Source organism: Bos indicus x Bos taurus, chromosome 15 (assembly GCF_003369695.1).
Source record: "Bos indicus x Bos taurus breed Angus x Brahman F1 hybrid chromosome 15, Bos_hybrid_MaternalHap_v2.0, whole genome shotgun sequence".
Taxonomy (NCBI): Eukaryota; Metazoa; Chordata; class Mammalia; order Artiodactyla; family Bovidae; genus Bos; species Bos indicus x Bos taurus.
In genome coordinates this window covers 31781432-31806178 of record NC_040090.1, presented here as the reverse complement: position 1 = coordinate 31806178, position 24747 = coordinate 31781432, and the positions used below count along the sequence as shown (strand labels likewise).

The following is a 24747-nucleotide window of genomic DNA, read 5'->3' as shown; positions in this document are numbered from 1 at the left end:
TGGGCCAGGGAGGGACCCACAAACACATAAAGAGAGATGCAGAGACAGAAACACAAAGAGACACGTGTATGAAGGGGAAGCCAGAGGCACAAATGCCCAAAAGTCATGTAAATGTCATACACACACTGTTGCACCAGGACCCCTGGAAAAGCTGCAGTGACAGCTCAAGTTGGGCGATACCCCTCCACTGGCACCCAACAACCAGCATCCATCCCCTCCCAAGGGCCTGAGCCTGGCAGCAGGGAGGTGCCATCCCTTGAGGTGAACAGTCCCACTCACCTGTGGTCCGGTTGTTCCGAAGGAATTCCATCTGCAGTGTCTGTCCCGCCTGCTCGGCAAGAGCCAGGGGCGTGGGGGCCTTGGGGTCCCCTGAGAAGCAGTTGACCCCAGCCCCACAGCCCAGGAGTGCCTGGGTCTCAGCCAGGTCTGAGGTGGTGACTGCGGCACACAGGGCCTGGAAGAAGGGCGGGGGGGAGGGTCAGGCCGAGCCGGAGCGAGGGGCCAGTGGGACAGTGTCATGCAGGGGCGAGGGAGGAAGAGGAAGGAGCCACCCAGGTCAAGGGCCCACCCTCAGAGTGAAAGAGAAGCAAGGGAGGAAGACTGACAAGAGGAGAAAAGAAACGGCAAAGGGAGCGAGCGGGGAGGGGCATCCCCTTAGGGGTTCTAGCCATCCAGGCCTCACCCTGCCGACAGCCCCCTGGGACCGTCAGCCACCAGGCCTGTTCTCTAGAGGATCTCAAGCTCCCTCTGCCTTGAGGAAGGGCAGGAGGGGTGCTTTGTAGCGCATTCCTCCCACATTTGAATTCCTCACCGCCTGCCCATCCCTCCCAACCAATGGGAGTTGCCGCCCCTCCTGGCTGGCGGCTAGACTGGGCTGGGCTGGGGGCTGAACGCCTGGGTTCCTGGGAGGTGGAGGCCTGGCTCCCACTGGGCTTCTAACCGGACTCAGCCTGACTGGGTGGGGCTACTTGGGGGAAGGGCTGAAGGTTGACCAGAGGTCACAAGTGGCACCCCCCTGCTTCAGAGGCGGTTACCTCCCACTCAGGCCAAGCCAGACCAGGGACAGGGCTTGGCTCCCGGTCTGCTGGAGCTTGGGGGCCCATGAGGGGCCTCATCTTGAGTGGGGTGTGGATGGGGGGGCGGGTCGGAGCAGCCAGCTGTTTTTCATGAGCCTGACAGGAAATAGCATCCCCATCAAGTTCACTCCTTTTGGCAGGATTCAGAAGGAGCAGGATGGGGTGCGGAGACAGAGGAATCGGGGGGAGGGAGGCAGACAGATGCTGAGGACGTGGCCTTGGCCCAAGGGTCAGGCCTGGCTCCTCCTTGCTTTGGCCCAACTGTCCCTGTGGCTTAGGCAGTGTCCTTCTGCCGTCTGGGCGTCAGTTTCCCTACAGGACCGCTCTTCACTCTGAGCTAGTGGGAAAGCTGGGCTGAGACAGAGTGAGGAATGATGGGGGCATGAGTAACGCGGGTGGTTTCAGGGGGCCTCACGGGCCCAGTGCCCTGACCTTGTCCAGCTCCTCCTGGTTGCCAAAGAGTGGGTGGTAACGGCGGTACTTGCCCTCGCGGTATTTGGCTTCGAGGTGGCACCGCCGGGCACTGGGGCTGCTGTTGGGCTGCAGGGCCTCACTGGGGGGCACGTTGGCTGCCCAGAAGTGGTTCCCGGCAGCATTGCCCAGCTGTAAGAAGAGCTGTGGGTGCAGGAAAGAGGTCAGAAGGGCAACGTACAGCTGGGGCCCATGCCTAGCAAAGCCTTGGTTTTGAGGTTGTTAAGTGAGGGGCTGGAAGAGCCAGGCCATCCGCCCACTCTCCCATCAGGGAAGCTGAGGGGACAGCCTGGCCTGCTGGTGGCCCTGGGTGCTCCCTCACTAACGCTGGGCCTGAGCCCAGCCCCTCAGCTCAGTTATGGGACCAGAGACAGACAGTCTAACAGGTGGAGGCCCAGGTTGGGTGCCTGGTTGGGTGCCTTGCTATCTCCCCACCTAGTCCCACATCTGGAACTCTGCGTTCCTAAGACTATCACAGCTGGTGGGGGCCTAGCCTGTCAGCCAACTGGGTGGACAGGGATTATGGAAACATCTCCTGTCCCTGACATTCCTCTCTGGGCTCAGAGGAAGAGGGGTAAGGGCAGATTTCGCAGGGCTCCGACACTCAGGGTATGCATTCTTTCACTGTGCTCATCGCTTGTGCCACAGCTATTTCCTGGGGCCCCCAGCTTGCCTGCTTGCCAGGTGCTGCGTGGGGTGCTGGAGTCAGAGCAGAGAACAAAGCAGAAGCAGTCCCAGCCACTGACTCACATTGTGATTCCGGGAAAGTCATTTTCTCTCCCTGTGTCTCAGTATCCTCTGTAAACTGGGGTTCTAACCCTAAGTCACAGGGGATATGACACCCAAACTGCTCTGGAGTCTGCAGCTTGGCTGGGGCAGTAAGGAGGGTGGTGTGTGGTCGGGCCCTGGCCCAGCCTCCTTTTGCAGGTTTTCCCCTGTGACTATCATACATATCAGTACCTGGCAACCCCAAGCACACAGGCACAAATGTACATGTGTGAGTATCCCCCAAAAGGACAGACTCAGACCCACTGGCACACGTGAGTAGAGATAAAATGAAGTAAATATTTTAGGCTTTGCAGGATAGTCTCTGTGACATATTCTTTTTCTTCTTCTTCTTCTTTTTTAGCAACCTTTAAAATTGTAAAAACATTCTTAGCTCACCAACCAGTTTGCTAACTTTGCCAAAAATCAACTTGCTCCAAACTCCACCTACTAGATGATCCCAAAGGTCTCTTTAGCTCCAAGGCACTGGGGCTGGTGAGGTGGGGGGAAATGGGTGGGAGACCCAGGCAACAGCCAAGGGGGGCAGACCCCAAACACAGCTGGCTCCCCACCTCGATGAGTGTTTCCGTCCACACCTTCCTGTCCATCTTCAGGCTCCGCACCTTGGAGATACCAGCGCCCAGGCCACGGTGCTCTCCTGCAGCAGAAGGCCAGACACATGGTCATCGGGGGGCCCTCTGCTTTACAGGAGCAGCCCCCTTCCCCCACCACACCTCAGGGCTCATGGGGGCAGTCAGGGAGAGGCCTTGGGCAGGACCCCAGGGCTAGGCCTGCAGTTCGCACACAGTTCCATCCCCCTGTGGATGAAAACACTAGCTTCCGCCTCTGCCTGCAAAGCCCTGCCTGACCTAGCCTACTTCCGCTCCTCTGATGTGACTGGGGTGCTGGATTCCAACAGGCCTGGGCTCAAATCCAGACTCACTTACTTGCCAGGGGACCCTGAAGAAGCCCTTTTCCTTTTCTGTGCCTCAGAGTCCCCATGGTACATGAGAAGCTGAATCCCTGCCATGCAGGTTAATCATGGTGGGAAAGGCTCTACACATAAGCGCCACTTCATCAATGATGCTCTCTGACACTGCCTTCGCTCCAGCCCCTCCAGCCAGACAGACCACCTGCCTTCTGGACACCCCAGCCCTGTCTTGCCCTGGCCTGGCACCCTGCTCGCTTCATACCTGCACAGCGCTTACAGATGACAACACAGAGATTGATGGAGGCCCAGTCAGGCTGGGCAGCCCCGCAGTCAGCACAGAACCTGTTGGGGGCCATGGCCCAGATGCGCTCGGCCACCTCCGAGGTGGACAGGGCCTCGGCGATGGCTCCCTGCATGGCCTCCAGCCACTGCTCCTTCTCCAGCTCCGATTCGGCTGAGAAGCTGGGGACACAGGAGTGGGGTGGGGGACTGGTTGGGAAAGGGGCCCAGCGAGATTGGGGGCAGCCTGAGGGGGCACAGCATGAAGTGGTGGTAACCATGCATTGAGAGCTGACAGTCAGAAGAGGGAGGTGCCCAGGGCCCCTGGGGAGGATAGGCATGGACAGCAACAGGGACCCCACAACCTCGGCCCCACCCAGGGAGTAGAAAGTGATGCTGGGAAGAAATGGGGCCTAAGACCTGACAGATGAGAGGGGTGGTGAGGTGAAGAGGTGGAAAGGTGTTCAAGACAGAGGGAACAGCACGTGCAAAGGGACATGAGGGTACACAGGGCATTCCAGTGGGCGTACTGGCAGAAAAGAAGCTGACAGACAGAGCGGGCTGCAGAGGAGGTCAAAGTGCACCCGGAGGACAACACAGAAGCAGCAGCAGGTTTCAGGGGGTACAGAGATCTTTTCCCTCTGCTCCTTCCCTATTGCCACCAAGTCTCACGTGTGCACTCAAGATTCAGCTCACCCGTAACCCACTGCCATGGCCAAGGCAGGTACTGCTGCTGGAGATGGAATAGATGCCAACACGTCAACACGAGAGGTGTGAAGACCACCCTCATCCATTAAATCCTAGTGTACTGAATCTGCAAAATGCCAAGGCTTTAGCCAAGTGCTAAGCCCATCTCTGTGTACTTACATCTGATTGTGAGCCCACGTGTGTCAGGCTGGTGGAGGCCCTTGGTGCTGAATACCAAATCAACTGAATGAAAGTTCATGACAACAAGGAACTAGAGAAATGGGCAAGGCTCTGTAAAACTGACAGGAAAGGAAAACTCCAGAGGAAGTGTCCACTAGTCACGTGGCGGTTAAGGAGGATGGCAAAGAATCTCTGGCCACAGATGTCAACCAAAGATGACTACGAATGTAAGAAATGAACAAATGCAAACTTGGCTTTCAAAAAAGAAAAAGAACCCTCTGGTGGTCACAGATAGACAGCCAAAGGGTGAGGAAGCAGGAGCCAGGCCAGAAGGCCCACAGGCCTAGGGCCTGCAGGAGAGGGGCCACACAGAGGTGAAACGTGATGGAAGGAAGGGAGGGGTGATGACAGGTCTGCCCAGCAGTGAGCAGGAGAGGCAGGGTCCCCGTGGGTGGAGACGGGGGCCAGGGAGGAGCAGTGAGCTGAGGAGGGACTAAGCGGGGAATGTCCACAGAACTATTAGACATGCAGATCTAGAGTTCAGGAGAAAGAGCCACCGGAGGCAGCGAAGATCTGACTAAGGACAAAAAAGACAACGTGGAGGGATGGTGATGCTGTGTCAATAATGGCTTTACAGAGACGGCCGTGATCCTGCTCACAGAGAAGGAAACTGAGGCACAGAGTGGTCACATGATGTGTCCAGGTCACACAGTGACCCAGTGATGGGCCCAGGATATTATACTGATTGTGTCCCCTGAAGTTCAGAGGTTGAAGCCTCAAACCCCAGTGTGACTGCATCTGGAAATAGGGCCACTAAGGGAGGTAATTAAGGTTAAGTGACGTTGTAAGAGCAGGGCTCTGAGCCGACAAGACTGGCTACTTTATAAAGAGAGGAAGAGACACCAGACATCCCTCTCTCTATGTGCACAGAGGAAAGGCCTTTGAGGACCCAGGGAGGAGGAGGAAGCCACCTATAAGCCAGGAAGAGAGGCCTCGCCAGAAACTAACCCTGACAGCATCTTGACCTTGGACTTCCAGCCTCCAGAACTGTGAGAAAATGAACCTGTTGTTTAAGATCTGGGGTTTGTGGTATTCTATCACGGCAGCTGAGCTGACTGATACAAAGCATTTGAATCCAGGCACGGCACAGAACCTCAGAGGAGGTGACTGAAGGTCTGTGAGTGGGCAATTTTCTCCAGGGAGAGGATGGAGAACAGAGACAGATCACTGATGGGCAGCTGAGATCAGAGGAAACCAAGCTGGTAGAGTCTTGGAGGCTCAGGGAGCAGCACACAGGATGGGCACGAGACAGGGAGTGAGGAGCAGCCTTGGATCTCAAGCCACTGTCAGTGACACACAAGCACCTGTGAGGGGAGCAGGGCAGGCTGCTGGGGACAGCAGGGTGAGTGGGCGGCGCAGAAGTCCATACACGAGCAGTGTGGCAGGGAAGGGGAGACAGTGATGGACTGGGGGCGGGGGGGTGGATGTGAGACTTCTTGGAAGGGATCAGAGCAGGTCAGCAAGGGAAGGGCAAGGCCCAGCAAGGTGCGCAGGGCTGGGAAGAGAGGGGAGAAAAGGAACCCAGAAGCACGGGCAGCTTCCTCCACATGCAAGAAGAACATACGATCAGGGAGTGAGGATGCAGGTGAGCAAGGGGTGGGAGGCTCACCTGAAGATGCGGTAGGGGGTGGTGAGGTCGAAGCTGCGCCGGTCGGCCGCTTCCTTCACGTTGCCCACACTCATGTCAATGAAGGTGATGCCGATGCCCAGGCGGTACTCCTGGTAGTAGGTGGGAAAGGGTGAGGGCAAGGCTGGGGGGTGGGGCGCAAGACCCAGGGACAGGGGAGAGAGGAAGGGGAAGTGGGACTTTAGGGACTAGAAAGTGCCCAGGAAGGAGGTAAGGGAGGGCTCAGGAATCTGGGCATGAGTAAACAGACCTTGATCAGAGGCCATGTTGCAATAAATAGGCAGTACAAGAGCCAGGGTGGTGATGGGAGGGTAATGCTCAGGGACCAGGTGGGAGAAGGGGTCAGAACAAGCGGCAGGATGAGGCGGCAGGCAAAGGGCTGAGTCAGGAGAAGAGGGAAAGGGCAAGGGGAGAGCTGAGGACCAAGTAGGTGGGCCTGAGGGACCAGGGCGGAGGGCTGTGGCTGAAGGACCGGGTGGGTGAAAGGCGCGACTAAGGGACTTGGTGGGCAGGGGACAAGGGAAAGGTTCAGCAGCCTGGCAGACCAGTCACACCTCCAGATTCTTGTAAAGCTCAACTTTGTCCCCGACCACGGCCACATAGAGTTTATTCTTGAAGCCACGTAGCTCCAGGCTGCCAGCATGGTCATGGGGCTCTGAGCCTTGAACACCCAATGGGTAAGCACTAGACACGCGGGCCCGGGCACGCTGCTCAGCCACCGCCTGCTGCAGGGCCTGCATCCACTCCTTCCGCTCCGCTGCGGGCAAAAGGAAGGCTGAGCTCACACAGGCAGGGGTTTCCTCGGGGTTCCCCACTCCAAGCTCCTCAGGCAACACAACTGCCAGAAAGCCCACCCAGACCAGCCCTCCTGTCTCTGTTCATCTCCAAGTTCTCTGATGTGGACCAGCTCAGGCTCCGATCCCAGCTGTGCCACTGAGGGTGGGCAAGGCCCTTGGCCTCTCCGAGCCTGTATCCCCTGAAATGGGGATGTGTGGTGCTGAGGACTCAGTGGTGTCTCAAGCACAAAGCTGGTCAGAGAGGGCCCTCCCCTCCTCTACTTCACAGAGGGTTGACTCCTCTCTGGGTCTGATATGGGGGGAGCAGATGTTCCCTGGTTCTCCTCCCCAACTTCTCAGGCCAAACTGCCAGTCTTCTCTCCACCCCACTCCCTACCATCACTCTCTGCCCGGAAGGCAAAGGTCCGGTTGTTCGTGATCACTTCGAACTTTTGGTCCCCAATGGCAGCCACTCTGGAGATGCAGGCCACGGGGACAAAGCGCTTTGAGTAGGCATCCTAGGGGAGAGAGAGGAGCCAGACTGGGGGGGTGAGGACCACAGAGGCCCAGCCCCTCTGTGACCCCCTCAACCTCTGCTGAAATGAAGGTAGCAGTCCCATCTCCCACAGGTGGTCAGTGACAGTCGCTATACCAACCCGGGCCAAGGCCACGGCTGGTCAATGGGCCAGGAGAACACAGTCCATGGAGTCGGAGTAGAGCTCTGGTGAGGACTCATCTAGGCAGGGACTCTGGTAGGTATCATGGTTCAGGCTGGAGCAGGGTCACGTCAGGGACTAACAGGCCTCACCTTGTTACTATCAAAGTATCGCAGGTGATTGGCATCCAGTCTCACCCATCGCTTCTGATAGATGTAAGATCTGGAGAGGGAGACACAGAACAACAACAGAGCAAAGGACTGGGAATTAGGGAGCAGTTCCAAGATCACCCTAGCCCCCTGTGGCAGTCACATACAAAGTTAGAAACAGCCAGATCGAAGGCAGGAAGGATCCCAAATGATCATGGAGAAGAAAATGGACTTTACCTATAGCAAGAGTGAATGAAATCGGACTCAAAGTAGGACTTCTCGGAGTTTTTCTTGTTTTGTTTTTGGCCATGCCATGCAGCCTGGGGGATTCTTAAGTTCCCTGACCATGGATTGAACCTGTCCCCACTGCTTTAGGAGCACAGAGTTTTGCCCACTGGACCACCAGGAAAAGGACTTCCCAGTTTTAAGGGTAATAATACATGAATCTGGTGGGGATGATAGGCAGTTACAGTCTACCTAGAGGGAGACCTGCTCAAATAACCTTGTCCCTTCTGGTTTTCCGACCCGTGATACTAAATATACTAGACTAAGCCCATCCCATGCAGAGCACCAGCACGACCCAACAGGCCTCACTCACCCCTGCGGGGGGTTCTTGTCCAGCCAGCCAGCCTTGATGACCAGTGGGGTGGGTGTGGGGCCCACGGGCAGCCCGTCCATGGGGTGCGGGGGAAGCTCAGGGGTCAGGAGGCTGCTGGGCAAAGATGAGCTCAGGCTGCTGGTATGCCAGTCACCACTGTGGGGAGAAGAGAGGGGATGAGGGGGCCAGAGTGGGGACTCCCACAGGGCTGGGGCGGAGATGGAGAGAACAGGCTGGGCGTGGGGAAGGAGGGTGGCGAGTTGGGAGAACAACCCTAGAGGAGTGGACACTTACTTGGGGACACGCTCGTAGGCATAGTCATCCTCATCTTCATCCCCTTGGTCATCTCCAGACAGGTCCTCCCCCTCGCTCAGCAGACTGGCCACACGCACGGCCCGTGGGACTTGACTCGCAGGGGGCTCCTCCTGCCCCCCAGACCCACTCAGTGTCACGCTCTCCTTCAAGCCCGAGATCACACCACCAAGGGCTGCCACACCCCCCTCTTGTCCAGGCCCAGTGCCCACACAACTCGGCACTTCTGTTTCCTCACCCACCTCTCCTCCCCAGCCCCCGGCAGACTACCCAGGGACCCAAGGAGATGGGGTCACATAGACAGAGAAAACCAGTGCAGGCAGAGGCCCAGGTCAGAGACAAAGACAAAAAGATAAAGAGATAAAGACATGGATGGAAAGTTAAGACACTCAAGAGAGACAGGGACACAGAAAGTGAAACAGACAAACACAGGGACAGATACCCCAAAAGAGAGGGAAAGAGGGGGTCACACAGCCATCCAAGATGTAGCTTAAGACTAGATCAGGAGCCACAAACCAGAGTCCCCAGTCCCTTGCACAGCTGGACAGAGAAGAGGAAGGGAACTCTCCAGGGAGTCGGCTGCCCACTCTCTATCAGGTGGTCCCCAGGGTCGGAAAGGCAGCGGGTGGCCCACCCTCCATGCTGACAGGCAGACAGCCTAAACCCTAACCACCGCCTGCCCTACCTTCTTGGTCATCACGGCAGCTGGGGCCCTCGGCCCCTCCTCTGGGACCTCATCGTAGTCAGAGTCATCTGGGGAGGTAGACGGGTGGGAGAGACTCAGAGGCAAGGAAACCAGGCCTCCCCCAGCCCATGAGTGACCCCTGCCCCGACTCTGGCTTGGCTTTCAAAACAAGACACAAGGGACAGGAAGTGCTATTTATACTCTCGAGGCTTCACAGGACAGAATTAGGGGGTTGCCGAAGGAGAGGCCAGGCCGCCACAGGGAGGTCTAACTAGGCAGTAAGCTCGGGGGTCAGGGCAGGGACTCTCCTAAAAAGGTTAAAAAAAAAAAACAACACAAAACCAAGAATCGAGACTCAAGAAAAGTGGACAAGCCAAGGAAAAGCAAACTGCCCATGACCATGGAAAATAGTCCTAGACTTTAAACCATGAGTAACTCAAGAAGTCTGCCATCTGTCCCCACCTAACAGCCAGTCGGTTAGAGAGCTGGGTGCTGTCTCCATTCAGAGGCTGAAGGGAAGGATGCTTACCTGTCCAGGGCCACACAGCGGGTCAGTGGCAGGGCCCAGGACAAAGGGGAGTGTGATCCTTGCATCCTTATAGACTCTTCAGCCCTGAACCCAGGCTACCCGCCCCAAGTCCCATGCTGCATTACAGCACTTACCAAACTCCGGGGGCAGGCGGTGGGGCTTCGGAGGGACCTCTGGGGGGCTGCAAGGTGCAGACAGGGGCTGAGGAGGCCCCCTGGGGAAAGTGGCCAGGGGCTCCGCAGGCTCCAGTTGGGGAGGGGGCGGTGATGGTGGTGATAGTACCTCCTCTTCCTTGGAGGGAAGGCTGGGAACAGACCAAAAGTTGGGCATCAGTGTGGCTGAGTCACTGAGTCAGCAACACTGCAACAGGGCCAGGACTAAAACTCATCGAGCCCCAAGCTCCCCTGAGCTGCGGCACAACTCATTCATTCCACACACTCAGAGATAAGCCTGCCTTGCCTCACTCTCCTGCCCAAACCCTCCAGGCTCCCCAAAGCAGGTGCCTTCCTTGGCTTCATGAGCTAGCCCTGCACTGCTGGGCAGGGTCAACTGGCCCCGAAGTGCTAACCTTTAGCCACACGTACCTACTGGGTCTCCACTCTAAAAGAGGGCTGAAGACTAGAAGGGGGTGGGAGGCAGTTTGCTTCCCAGCCTAGGGAATCAGGGAAGGTTGGACCTGAGCTTTTATGAAGAAGGCGTTTGTCTGAGAATGGACGAGACAAGACTGAAATGGGCATCGAGGCCAAGGGCACAGACCAGAGCCTCAGAAACCAAGTCCTGAGGCAACAAGTCGTGGATCTCTGGCTCACGACCACCTTCTTTCTTGTCTTGGATATTCATCGTCCTCTAGGTCCCTCAGATCCCTCAAACTCATCTGAACCCACCACACTCCCTGCTTCTTATCTCTGCTACCCCTGCCCCAGGAAGCCCTCCAGACTCCAAGACCTGGGCTCCCAAAGCCACTAGGCTCCTGTCTGTCTGTCTGTCTCAGCACAGATCACACTGCTCCCTGCAGGCTGAGTGTCTCCAAAGGGCTTCAGCATCAGAGACATGGGTTTGAGCCTTGCCTCGGTCTCAGTTCCTGTGTGCCCTGAGGCAAGCACCTAGCTTTTCTGAGCCTCAGTTTCTTCTCTGGTGAACTGAGGACTACCAAACCATTGTGGCAGAGACCACCAGCCGGATCAGTTGCCTGAGCCCTGGAAGCCTGGAACCAACTGCCATCTCTGCCAGCGTCCAGCAGGGGCTGAGAAGGAGCACCCGAGCAGTGGGCCACTTTCCCCACCGCTGACCTCAGCCTCTCTACTGCCCAGTGTCCCTGGCAGTGGCTGAGAGTGTGTGACCACCAAGAAAGCAAGGAAGGGCTGGGCATGAACACAATGTCAGGCCTTGGCTCCTGCTCTTGCTTCCTCCAGGAATACCTTGCTCCCTGGTCTCTGATCAGAGATCTCAGTTCAGTTCAGTTGCTCAGTCATGTCCAACTCTTTGAGACCCCATGGACTGCAGCATGCCAGGCCTCCCTATCCAACACCAACTCCCAGAGTTTACTCAAACTCATGTCCATTGAGTCGGTGATGCCATCCAACCATCTCATCCTCTGTCATCCCCTTCTCCTCCTGCCTTCAATCTTTCCCAGCATCAGGGTCTTTTCAAATGAGTCAGTTCTTTGCATCAGGTGGACAAAGTACTGGAGTTTCAGCTTTAGCATCAGTTCTTCCAATGAATATTCAGGACTAATTTCCTTTAGGATGGACTGGTTTGATCTCCTTTCAGTCCAAGGGGCAGTCCAAGGGGCTCTCAAGAGTCTTATTCAACACCACAGTTCAAAAGCATCAATTCTTCGGCGCTCAGCTTTCTTTATAGTTCAACTCTCACATCCACACATGACTACTGGAAAAACCACAGCTTTGACTAGACGGACCTTTGTTGGCAAAGTAATGTCTCTGCTTTTTAACATGCTGTCTAGGTTGGTCATAACTTTTCTTCCAAGGAGTGTCTTTTTAATTTCATGGCTGTAGTCACCATCTGCAGTGATTTTGGAGCCCCCAAAAATAAAGGCTATCACTGTTTCCCCATCTATTTGCCATGAAGTGATGGGACCAGATGCCATGATCTTTGTTTCCTGAATGTTGAGTTTTAAGCCAACTTTTTCACTCTCCTCTTTCACTTTCATCAAGAGGCTCTTTAGTTCTTCTTTGCTTTCTGCTATAAAGGTGGTGTCATCTGCACATGAGGTTACTGATATTTCTCCCAGCAATCTTGATTCCAGCTTGTGCTTCTTCCAGCCCAGTGTTTCTCATGATGCACTCTACATATAAGTTAAATAAGCAGGGTGACAATATACAGCTTGATGTACTCCTTTACCAATTTGGAACCAGTCTGTTCTTCCATGTCTAATTCTAACTGTTGCTTCCTGACCTGCATACAGATTTCTCAGGAGGCAGGTCAGGTGGTCTGGTTTTCCCATCTCTTTAAGAATCTTCCACAGTTTGTTGTGATCCACACAGTCAAAGGCTTTGGCATAGTCAACAAAGCAGAAATAGATGTTTTTCTGGACCTCTCTTGCTTTTTCGATGATCCAACAGATGTTGGCAATTTGATCTCTGGTTCCTCTGCCTTCTCGAAAACCAGCTTGAACATCTGGACGTTCACGGTTCACGTACTGTTGAAGCCTGGCCTGGAGGATTTTGAGCATTATTTTACTAACAATTGAGATGAGTGCAATTGTGCGGTAGTTTGAACATTCTTTGGCATTGCCTTTCTTTGGGATTGGAACGAAAGCTGACCTTTTCCAGTCCTGTGGCCATTGCTAACTTTTCCAAATTTGCTGGCATATTGAGTGCAGCAGTTTCACAACATCATCTTTTAAGATTTGAAGTAGCTCAACTGGAATCCCATCACCTCCGCTAGCTTTGTTCGTAGTGATGCTTCCTAAGGCCCATTTGACTTTGCATTCCAGGATGTATGGCTCCAGGTAAGTGATCATACCATCGTGATTATCTGGGTGGTGAAGACATTTTTTGTACAGTTCTTCTGTGTATTCTTGCCACCTCTTCTTAATATCTTCTTCTGTTAGGTCCATATCATTTCTGTCCTTTATTGTGCCCATCTTTGCATGAAATGTTCCCTTGGTATCTCTAATTTTTGAAGAGATCTCTAGTCTTTCCCATTGTATTGTTTTCCTCTATTTCTTTGCACTGAGATCTACTCATCCTTTAACTTCTCACTCAATGCCCCTTTTCTCAAAGTCTTTCCTGACCCCTCCTTCCTGCTCCCCTAGGCCCTGCACATGTTATCCTCTGTGATGAGCTTTTAGGTGAATTATTCCAAGTAACCCGATTTGTAGTAACGCCTTCCTTTGTGCCAGGTACTGTGCTAGCATCTAAGCCAGACCTGAACTCTGATGCCAGAGTCTGGATGCTTCTTAGGACGCGCAGTGGCTACTTCTACATCACCCTGAACCCTATCGTCTTCTTCTCCGTAGGTAAAGAATGGACAAAACTCTTTCTCCCTAGAAACCTGGTAAAGGTGGTATGTCAGCCACGCTCCCAGGGGACACTATCTTTGGCAAGAGTGGCTTGAGTGCCGAACTGCACCTGGACTGGGAGAAACTCTAAGTGATCTCTTGATCTGGGGGAGAAGCTGAAGCTCTGGGCTTCCCAGAGTGTGGTGGCTTGTTACTGGGCACAGCCTGTGCAAAGGACCTGAAGCCACACTTGCTAGGTTGCTAGAAGACATATTGGCTCCTTGGAGCAAGAGGTCTCCAAGCCAGGGTGGCTCCCACACTTGTCCACTGTGAGTCTCATCCCCCACCCCCAAGCTGCCCCCTGGAAGACCACAGAGAATGGCTCCCAGACAGCTGTGTGGACGGCGGCAGTGACTGCCAGGAAGACCCTCCAGCAGAGGTAGACCCACTGCTGTCCTGGTGGCCAGGTCTTCCCTCTCTATGCTTCTCAGAGAATCTGATGCCAAGTGGGCCTAGGCTAGGAGTTTAGCTGGACCTGTGAAGACTCCCCCTACAATGAGCACTGTACTAGGCTGTCTCCCCCGTGTGACCGTGAATCTCTTTAGGGCAAGGGCAGCCTTGATCTTGACTCTTTATCCCCACAGCCCACCTAGTACAGGGCCTGGCTGAGATAGCAACAAGAGCACGTTGGATGGGCGGGTGGGTGGATAGGCAGGTGGACAGGTTGGCCAATAGGGTCAAGAGGGAAGCAAATAAAAGGCAGGCCCGAGGGCATGGGCAGACGATCACACACAGTCTCCCAGACTCTACTAGGAAGGGGCCCTTGGAGGCCTGGCCTGTGATCAGCTGAGAGCAGAGCTCTTAGACGTTGGGTCAGGATCAATCAGACGTGCTCAGAGCAGGGGGGACAGCCTCTGCCCTTCCAATGCCAAGCAGGGCTATGTCGGCCTGGCTCCCTGCCTCCCCCAGGAATGAGAGCCAGCACTGAGGCAAAGCTGATGGCAACAGAGCATCCTCAGAACCCAGGCAGCATCAGCCCTCTCATCTCTGGCCTCTAGTCCTTCCCCACCACCATCCTGATCACCTGTGAGGGACCTGCCCTTCCTGAGGCCGGCTCCCCAGAATGTGGCTTCCTTAAGAGAAGTGCCATACCCTCCTTCTTCACTACTGTGTGCCCAGCACTCAGCAGGTTAATAAATGAAGACCTGGATTACTTAATTCTTATTAAGTATGTGTGTGTATGTATATTTTCCCAGGAGCTTTAAGTGGATTCATTCATTTACTCATCACAAGGGTTCCCTAAGGCAGGGCTTCTTGCTATCCCCACTTTACAGATGAGGAAACTGAGACACAGAGACAGGAAGTAATTTGTTCTTGGTCCCACAGCTAGGATGTTCACCCAGGAAGTACAGCACCACAGTGGCAAACTCAACCACCAGGAGCAAACGAGGCCACAGCCGGGATCCCAGGGCTTCTCTGAGATCTGCCTCCTCACACTGGCTACAACTCAGGATCCAGACAGCTCTGAGTTGATGTTCCATCCAAAAGGAAATGTGATCACATTTCTGATGGCCCTGTTACCATAGTGATAAGGGAGAGAAGAACAGATGCTAAGGGCTCCTTTCCCAGCAAAGTGTTTGTAGGAAAAGGGTTGTATGCCAAGAAAGCGGAGCAAGGGGACCCCATGGGCCTCCCAATCTCATTCTAGACATCTCTTCCAGGAAGCCTCCTAGCTGATCCCCCTCTCTGCCTGCCACGGGGGACCAGGGCCATGCTGAGTCAGGGCCAAGCCCAGGAAAGGAGAAGTGGCATCCGGAAGGCACAGATGTTGGAAATTCCGGGGGACGGGGCAGTGCCCACAGAGTGACCGAAAACCAGCGAGTCCTGACCACTCAGTGCCTGTACAGCTTAGAGCAGCCCCAGCTCCAATCTGTAGCTGAAGCCCATCTGGGATGCTGCCACTGACCTCTGACCCTACAAGACCAGAAGATCAGTCCCAGGCCTGGGCATGGACTCAGCAGCCCTGCCTCCAAGCCTCTGCTCACACCACTTCTTCCTGCCTACATCTCCCGGCCCTCTCCCTACATCTCAGCTTGTGGAAAACCTGTCTGTACCTCCGAACATGGCTCAATAGGCCTCCTCTGGGCAGCCTCCGAGACTCCCACGCAGAGCTGCTCTCCTCCTGCCCCTCATTCCTGGCCCCTCTGCTCCTTCAGCCCCTTTCTTCTCTATCCAAGTGGCATAAGGACCTATCTGCTCTCCACATTATGCCCAGAGCAAGGCTAGGCACTCTAGGGCAGGGGCCACCCCAGCCTGGGCCCTTAGCCTAAGGAGATTTGTTTTACTGGGTTACAGCAAATATACACAGCCAACCTTACATATCTATGGGTTAGGGGACATGTGAGGCTCCCAAGACAGAATGGGTAAGAACAGAGGAGTAGGGTGACCATGTAATTAATCATATAAACGATAACATTTCCAAGAGTTAAAAGAGGCACTTTTTTTTTTTTGCAGCATGTGGGATCTTAGTTCCCTGACCAGAGATCAAACCTGTGCCCCCTGCATTGTGGACAAGTGTAGAATCTCACCCACTTGACCACCAGGAAGTCCCCAAAGAGGCACTATTAATAACTATGTCAGGGCACAGGTGCAAGTGGGCCTATCCTGGACGAAACAAGACACGTGGTCACATGTGGTAGGTAAGAGGCAGAGCTTGGCAGCCAGGCAGCCCTGGGCCTCCAATCCAGCTAAACCACTCATTGGTCTGTGTCCTTACAAAGCATATCACTTCACCTCTAAGCCTCACGTTCCCCTCTGATCTGCTTCCTGGCTTGCTGACAACCAGTAGAGAGCCATGGTCACAAGTTATTAACACAATTTTCTCACCCTGGCTGTGGCTGGGTGAGGCCACAGGGCCACCCTGCAGGAGGCCCCAGCTGCACAGGCTGAACCAGGAACCTGCTTCATGGCCCCTCCTCCAGGGTGGCCCTGGATCTCAGTCACCCCACAGGCAGATGGGCCGGCATGCAGGACGGGGCAGTTTGAATATCTCAGGCTGGCCTGGAGCTCATCCCTCACCCACACTCCAGCCATCCTGAGCTGAGCTGCTTTCCATAAATGCGGACTTGCAGGCTTTTGTCCACACTGTTCCTTCCACCAGGAACACAGCTCCCTGCCCGGCCACCTCCTACTTTTCCTTCCAAAGGTGCAAGTCATACATCCTTCCCCTCCTCTTTGTGCCTCCCTTCGTACCCCTGGCTGGGTTGGGGTCTCCTTGAGGCTTCTCTAGCCTTCAGACTTCTGAGCACTCATATAGTTTTATCTGTCATTGTCTGCTTCACTGTGCTGACCTCGGAGGACCAAGGACCCAGGTCTACACCCAGTCCTGAGTCAGGACCTTCTCCCTAAAGGGTCACACAGGCCTTGGAGGGACCCAGCCCAAACCAGCCCCTGGACTTGCACCAGCAGCGCCAAGAGGTAGGGTCAGACCACGGTTTGGACACGTCGGCCTCCTCTCCTGACCTCCTCTACCCACGAGGGCAGACTTTCCCAACTGCCCACTTCCTCATCCTCCTCGGGGCCCAGGCCTTAGCCCTATGCTTTTTTCTGCCTCCAAGGCTGCCCTTGTCCTTCCTTCTCCATCATGAGGCCCAAAGCTCAGCTCCTCTAGCACTTTCCGGGTTCTGTTCTATTTACTTCTGCCCAAGCCACAGCGGAGAAAGTCCTTCCCAGGGTCTCACTCCTTAGATGTGATGTCTGCTGGACGCCTCTCAGCTTTTGCATAAGCTGTGAGTCCTCTCAGGCCAAGCCCTCTCCATGCCACAGCATCACCCAACACAGAGGGGGTTTTGGTGACTGCGTTTTGAGTGAATGAATGACCATCACCCCACTCACATACGGACTACTGGAGGTCAGCAGCTCTCCATCCCTCCATAGAGCAGTGCCCAACTGACCTGGCACCCACCTTTAAAACCAAGGTTTCACCCAGCTCTTTGCACATCTCCTTGGCACAATATAACTACCACTGGCTAAGTATCCCCTTTGTGCCAGGCATTCTCCTGGAAGTCTTTTTTTTTTTTCATTTAATCCTCATGATGACCCAAATCATCAACTCTGTGCTCAAGACACGCCTCCTCCTTCAGGAAGTCCACCCAACTGCTCCCTCCTCTAAGCTCACAGTTGGGCACCCTGCTGTCGTGGGCAGCAAAGGGCTGAGGCCTAGGTCTCCCATAGCAGCTCTTCACACCTCCCAGGCCTGACCCAGTGCTGGCTTGTGAAGGCAGTGGGGGGAGGAAGTTCACCCTTCAGAGAGTGCACGACTGTACTAGCCCCTCTCCCCCATCCCTGGGCTGGCCTGGCCAGAGGAGAAGGTGCAGGTGTTTGCTGGGCCCTGTGGAAAGATGAGCCGAGGGTGCAGGGGTGGGCCAGGCACACAGACAGAATCTGCTTAGAGGAATCTCTTTGCCCCTAGTGGCCCAAGTACAGGGTTACTGAGTTCATTGGGGGTTACAGCAACTGGGGAGATCCCCCCAGTAACAAAGGCACACCCACCACACCAGCAGGCCTGGAAGAAGGGGTAGGAAGACATCAACTAAGGGTCAGCCCTTGGCAGGTTTCCCTATTGCCTGGAAGGGGAGAGGGCAAGAGGGCTTGGATAGGCGAGCTTCCAGAGCTACAACACCCTTGAACTTAACCCTGAGATAAGTCACCTAAGCCTCCAAAGGGAATTCTCAGCGGGGTGCAAGGAGCCAGAAGTGAGATCAGTACCAGATCGCTTTAGGGCAGAGACCCCACAGAGAAGCAGTCCATGCAGCCCAGAAGACAGGCCCCGGAGGCTACCAACAAACCCAGGAGAGACACTTAGGGGGAGATGGAGATGTGGAAAGCCCAGGGCAGAAGCGGGGAAGAGAGAGGGAAGAAAAGGAAAGAAAGGGCAGGAGAAAAACAGAAAATATAGAGAAAGTGAAAGAAGAGAGGGAAGTCTGAGAGTAAAAAAGGGAGGGGGAGGAGAGCAGCACAGAAAACCTAACCTGTGGAGAGGTGACAGACAGACAGACAGTCTGGGATTCCTGCCCTCCCAGGCCCATAGGAGGAGACTGCCCCCTTCCCTCAGCCGACAGCCCAGCCCACGGCGGCCCCTTGCTCACCCTCAGACGCCCTCTGGATCCAGGGCCCAAGAGCTCCCGTGGTTCCGGCCAGCTGGGCCCAGTGTGCGCCGTGTACCTAACTGTTCAGCCTGTGTCCGACCCGGGCTGGTCTTGCAGACAGCCTGGCCCCACTCCCTGGGTGTGCCTGAGGCCACGTCTGGTTCCAGGTATGGCTCGGCTCTGCACTCCCGTGATTTGTGTCGGAGTGTTTGTGATCACTTGTCTGAGTGTGTGTTTCTGTGTGTAACTGTGAGTCTGTCTGGAAGAGTGAGTGTGTGTACGTGTACGTGCGTGTCTGTGTCTGAATCCAGCTTTGGTCTCCTCTAGCTTCCTGCTCTCCGCCTCCCTCCGCCCCCTGCAGCCCTGGCCAACGCACACACTTCCTGAAAACACGACTGAGACCGAGAAAAGTCACCCAGAATCCCCTGGGGCAGACACTTCCTTTCCGCCCCCAGGCTGGCTCTCCCCTCTAGGCTGAAGTGGGTGGACAAACTACCCCAGTGACATGGAGCAGGGCCTTCCAGAGTGGATATTCTGGCTGGCCCCTCCCCACTCACACAAGAAGGCCCAGAGAAGCTAGGAAAGAGGTTCTCTGAAGAGAGCAAGTTCTGCCCTAGCAACAAGTGATCAGTCTTCAAGAAGCCCAGGGATTGGCTGGGCTGCAGAGGGTCGAGGGCACAGGTGGGAGGCCTTGCGAGGTGATTCCAACTGGCTGCTGCCCATTCTGGGCAAATCCTCCCTCTTCTCCAGGTTTCTCCAGACATCCAGGTATCGAAGTAGAACACAGAGGCCCAGAGCAGGCTACGGGAGGCTCTGCAGAGTGACCCTGGGTCAGAAATGACCTCTCTGCCACGCTCAGGGAAGCGGGCCCAGAGGGTTCACATCTATGACACTTGAAGCTGAGTAGACAGTCCCAGGCCAACAGGCAGGGTTTGAACACTGCCTTCTCCTGTGCTGGGTTGTGTGACTTTGAACAAGTTTCTCAGTGTCTCTGGACTTGTCAGTTACCTATTACAGGCTTAAGTGATGGTGGGGGTACAGACCCTTTGGGGGTGAAATAGAGTCCTCCTAGGCCAGGCAAACAGCGAACCTGCTTCTGAGAGTTCTGACCCAGCTGGGGCAGAGGGGAAGAGACCCCATCCTCGCTCATTTTCTGCCTGCCTCCCCTAAAGGTCTCTCCCTTTCCAAGATGCCTGGGGTGACAGAGGTCAGGCAGTGGGAAGGGATTTGGGGTATTCTGTAACCCTACTGTCTAACCCTAACCCTAACCCTAACCCTACTGTCCAGGGTCCAGTGTGTGTGGAGGGCACTCACAGGGTGCTGAGTCAGCATGGGCAGCACACAAGTTCAGTGCCTGGTGGTACAGAAGCTCATGCAGGTCTCATCTATTTACTCACACAACAAACACTTTCTGAGTGCCTGTCAGGCAGCTGGCATTGTTTCAATGTTGGGGACGCGGCAGTAAACGAAACTGACAAGGACCTGAGCCCTAATGAAGCTGACATTCTAGGCGGCTTGGCCTCTTGGAAGCACATGCAAACACAGCACAAGTACACACTGGCTCACACCTGACCGTACACAAAAAACAACTCACCACCCACAACACACGCACTCACAAATGCACTCATGTTCTTGGAGCCCCCAAAGTACAGAACACTTGGGCACATGTCTGTGTACACACAGGCCTTGATAAATTTGTACACACACTATAGCACGTAACCACTGAAATCGTATAAATCCCCACCTGTGTATAATTATTACACATTTCCTCCCTTAGAACATGTGCGGATGCAGAAATACACAGACATGCTACTACCCTGCTAGATGCACACCTACAGGCGCACACAAACTGGCCCGCCATGCCCTCACATGGAGTTACTCCGTCCTAAGTACACACACGCACACACAGTAATCAATCACAAATTCCACTGGGGAGCCCAGTGATGGACCGGAGCCAGGGAAAAACGCTCCCTCAGTCACCACATGATCTGGTGTAAGAGGCCCTACGATTGAGAGAGTAAGACCTACGTCACTAGAGGGTGCAAGCAAGGACAGGAAGGCCAGGTCAGGAAGTGGGGACTCCTGCAACGGAGGCAGGGGCCGGCCAGGCTGGGCCGTCTTCCACTGTGTAGCACAGAGCCTGGGGTCACAGGGTTGTGAGGGGACGGGGAAGCCAGTCAGGGTCCAAAACCTGCCCAGCCTTTACCTGTTACCCACACGTGGCCCAGCCTTTGTCTGTTACCCACACGTGAGGCTCTCTCTGCCCTTAGAGTTTTTCTATCTCTGGACTGTAAAGACTTTGTACACCCTGGAAGCCCGGGAGGCTAGGACTGCAGATGCCCACAATTCCAAGTGTCAAAGACCCCAGGATACAGAAGCCAGGCTTGGCAGCACACCTGCCACTCTACTGCAAGGAACAGCCCCACATTGCAAGGAATAATTGCCTACGAAGTCTCTCAGCCTGGAATGAATTTTGGGTTCTCGAGCTACAAGGGGCCAGATTCCTGACCATGGGAATCTGGCTTCTCACAGAGGTTGGCTAAGTTCAGAACGAGGATCTGAGAGCGCGGTCTGGCACCCTAGGGCAAAGACAGGACCCTTGCTCTACCCAGAAAGTCTCCTGAATTCAGGAGGGCCATGGAGAGCCAAGGAGGATACCTGATGGGGAAAAAGGCCCAGAGGAGCAGCTTTCCCTAGTCAGAATCACGCAGCCAGCTGGACCTGCTCAGGTACCTCGTCTTCTAAGCAGGAACCCAGGCGTACACTTCTTGGCTAGCGTTTTTGCCTCCTCAGCCCTCATGAACGTTCTATGGACAGGGCCCTGCCTCCTGCCCTTGTTCACCTATTCCCAAGCCTCAGAGACAGGTGTGCATGCACACACATCTCATTCTAAAGATGGAGTTAAATAAAAATTACTTCTGCATGCAGGAGGGTGGCCACTAGAGGGTGCAGTGGCGCCAGCAAACTCCAATCTGGTCTCCAAGCCAAGCTCCTGCGGCTGCTGCTGCTAAGTCACTTCAGTCGTGTCAGACTCTGTGCGACCCCATAGACAGCAGCCCGTCCCTGGGATTCTCTGGGCAAGAACACTGGAGTGGGTTGCCATTTCCTTCTCCAATGCATGAAAGTGGAAAGTGAAAAGTGAAAGTGAAGTCGCTCAGTCGTATCCGACTCGTAGCGACCCCATGGACTGCAGCCTACCAGGCTCCTCCGTCCATGGGATTTTCCAGGCAAGAGTACTGGAGTGGGGTGCCATTGCCTTCTCCGAGCCAAGCTCCTAGGGGGAATCCCATTACTGCTCCCAGTGTGTGAACCTATGAAAGGCACAATAAACTCTTTTTGTGCTCTTATCAATCAAACCTCAAAACACCACAGCCCTGGCTTGGCCTCAGAAGGCCCTTTAATGCCCCTCTCCTCTAAGGGGGAAAACCTCCCAGGTCTTCCCCACAGGGGCTCCCTCGGCATGTACTAGGCATGGATCCAGCCAGTGCTCCCCTCTCTTCTCTGACCCTTAGTTTCTCTACTTGAAATAGGACACAAATGCCCCAGAGGACCTGAGCAGGGATCGAACAAGGTTATGTAAGTTAAGCACCAAGCACAGTGCCCAACAATAACAGAGACCAGGGGATCTCTCTCTGCACGTCTGTTCCTCCTCCAAGAAGCCTTCCCAGATTAGGCTGACTTGGCCCAAGTGCTACAATAAAGCCCCATTATACCCTTCATTACATACACAGCCACACCTGAGGATCTCCCCTAAGCTGGGCACCCCAGCAAGTTGCAGGAAGGGAGGGCATTTGTAAAGGAGGTTAAATGCAATGTCCACAGAAGTAGGCGGAAACTCAGGAAAACAAGAAGGGGACTTCCCTGGTGGCCCAGTGATTTAGACTCCATGCTCCCAATGCAGAAATCATGGGTTCAGTCCCTGGTCAGGGAACTAAGATCTCACATGCCACATGCAGCGGTGCCCCCACCCCCCAAAATAAAAACATACTGAAAAAGAAAGAAAGGAAACAGGAGTACCAGGAGCTAGGAGGGGGGAAAATGGTTCTGGGGAGGAGAGAGGGTGAGCAGGATGTGGCCTGAGAACTGACATTTGGCAGGAGCCATGTGAAAGGGGAAGACAGGAGCCCCAGCACCAAGCCCTGGGCCGTTGCTGCGACCTCCAGGACAAGTTCTTCATTCCAGACTCCCCATTTCCTCCACATGTTACCTCCCGACTGCAGATATAGGTGCCAGTTTCCCAGTATCTAATACTCGCCAAGCCCCAAATGAACCCAACCTCCTCCCAAACTCCCCTCTGTGCTCAGATCACAGATCAAGGACGGACCATCAAGATGGAAACCTGGATGCCATGTGCTTCCTCGTGCCCTCTCTGCTCATGCCCGGCCCAGCCCCAAGCCCTGTCCACCCTGGGGCCAAGCTCTCACTCCAGTCTGCCCACTCCTCTCCAGTCTCATGTGTACAGCCTTAGTGGGGGCCTCACAGGTGGCCCTGTGCCTCTCACTGGTCTCCCAGCCTCCTCCACCAACGTTACCAGCAGCCAGGGTCATTCTTTCGTACTCAGCAATTGATTGCTCTGCTGAAAACTCTCCCGGCTCCCCACCTGGCCTTCACGGCATGTCCCACCAGTGCCATCCACAAGTCTCACCATCACTCACACTGCATTGTCTGTTCAGAGCCACGAGGACTGCACTTCCCACCTCTGAGCTTTGCGCATGTTGTTCCTGCCACCAAGGTGCCTTTCTTACCCCAGTGTCAAAGGCCACAACCTTCCCTCCTGCTCCCTCCCCATAGTGACCCTCTAGATCCTCTGCCCATGTCCCTCCCACCCTGCACGCATCCACTCACCTCACCAGTGGGCGGGGGTGCCCAGTGCGGGGGGGCACGGGCGGAAGGCTGAGCTCTGTCAAATGCCGCTTGGCGGGCAGTGGGGGCACCACAGGGTCTGGGGCCACTGTGGACGGGGCGGAGAAGCAGGTGGGCGGAAGGCAGCTCTTCCGGGGCGGGATGGGTGGGGCGGTGGGCAGCCCCTCGTCCTCTCCAGCCGCAGGCAGTGGCTCCGGGGGAGTGGTGGGCGTGGGTGGTGAGCGGAAGACATGACGCTTCATGGGCACGGGCCGTGGGGCCAGGCGGGGTGCAGGGGCTGGGGGTGTGTGGGCACGGAGCAGGCCAGCCAGGATGCGACGGCGGTGGCCAGGGAGCACCATGCCCATGTCTACCAGGCGGGTGTCGCTGAGGCCTTGGCAGTCTGTGGCCCACACCAGGCCGTGCTGCTCGAAGAGCCTCGTGTACTGCTCCAGGTGCAGCGCTCGCAGCCACTCAGCCACTGAGAGCGCCCCGTCCCCGGCCTCCGCCATGGTTCCTACCAGCAGAGGCCAGCCAGCAGGGCTCTGTCCAGACCTGGAATAGACACACCGGGCACAGGTCAGAGGCAAGCTGTCCAGGTACAGGTCTCCAATCAACAATTCTCTGTGGCTTTTCCATACCATGGGCTAAGCTCTGTGTTTGAGCTTTCTCCCCTGCATCCCACGTGCCAGGCAAGGTGAGGTACTGCCTGGACTCTGAACACACAGGCTTCTCCTAATGCCTGAAACCTTCCACCTCCTCCCCCAGCCCACCTCTGTGGCCTCCTAGCATCCAGCTCCTCCAGGAAGTCCTCCAGGACCTTCAGAGTTGGTGCTGTCTTAATCCCCATCCACGGCCTTGGCCACTGCTGTGGCTGTGTCTGCACCCATGCCCCTCCCACGCTCTGCAAGACCCAGGCAAGGACACAATTCCTTCTCAGGCACCAGTTTTCAGCAGAGGCCCAGGCCCCAGGGATACTAGCAAGTACAGGTGGGATTGAGGGGTACCACTGCTGCACCTTTATAGGCCCAGTCTGTGGGGTGAGCCTTACCCCCACCTCCATGCCCCTGAAGGGAACAGATTACTCCAGGAGGTGCGTCAACACAGCACCACACAGTTTGATGTCCTGGGCCTGTGGGTGAGTAACCCCTTCCCACCACTTAGGAGGGAAAGGTGGGAATGGATAGGATAAGCCATTCATTCATTCTTTCAAAACAGCCTTGTACTGGGCAATGGGTACTGAGGTCCCCTACTGATATTCAAGAACTCCTGATCTGGCAGGAGTCAAGGAACAGATGATGCCAAGCAGTGATTAACAGATCAAAAGAAAATGCTTATCTGCTCATCTCCACAGATACTAAAGAGGCATATGATAAAACTCAATATCCAGTACACTTAAACAAAAATTTTAGTAGAACAGAAACAGATCGACACTTTCTTAAAATAAAACCAGCACTTTGCTTAACAGAAAAACAAGAGAAAAACTTCCATCATTATTAATACTACTCTAAAAG

The 24747-nt window shown here is 55.0% G+C and overlaps 1 protein-coding gene across 5 annotated transcripts in view; it reads right to left on the bottom strand.

Annotated features, from left to right (window-relative positions):
- ARAP1 (ArfGAP with RhoGAP domain, ankyrin repeat and PH domain 1) overlaps nucleotides 1-24747 on the bottom strand; it is a 61716-nt gene that overhangs the window by 16426 nt on the left and 20543 nt on the right. For 3 of the 5 annotated variants that reach the window (XM_027562977.1, XM_027562975.1, XM_027562976.1), the window contains 13 exons: nucleotides 23237-23788; nucleotides 9916-10085; nucleotides 9253-9320; nucleotides 8550-8680; nucleotides 8256-8411; nucleotides 7661-7730; nucleotides 7250-7370; nucleotides 6631-6833; nucleotides 6059-6168; nucleotides 3506-3705; nucleotides 2885-2970; nucleotides 1509-1691; nucleotides 280-454 (listed from right to left, as the gene is read on the bottom strand). In XM_027562977.1, the coding sequence (XP_027418778.1) occupies nucleotides 280-454; nucleotides 1509-1691; nucleotides 2885-2970; nucleotides 3506-3705; nucleotides 6059-6168; nucleotides 6631-6833; nucleotides 7250-7370; nucleotides 7661-7730; nucleotides 8256-8411; nucleotides 8550-8680; nucleotides 9253-9320; nucleotides 9916-10085; nucleotides 23237-23745 (2182 nt within the window). In that variant the 5' untranslated portion in view covers nucleotides 23746-23788. Of the gene's footprint in view, nucleotides 1-279; nucleotides 455-1508; nucleotides 1692-2884; nucleotides 2971-3505; nucleotides 3706-6058; nucleotides 6169-6630; nucleotides 6834-7249; nucleotides 7371-7660; nucleotides 7731-8255; nucleotides 8412-8549; nucleotides 8681-9252; nucleotides 9321-9915; nucleotides 10086-18391; nucleotides 18766-23236; nucleotides 23789-24747 lie in introns of those variants that run through there. The other 2 variants (XM_027562978.1, XM_027562979.1) reach the window with 1 other exon arrangement.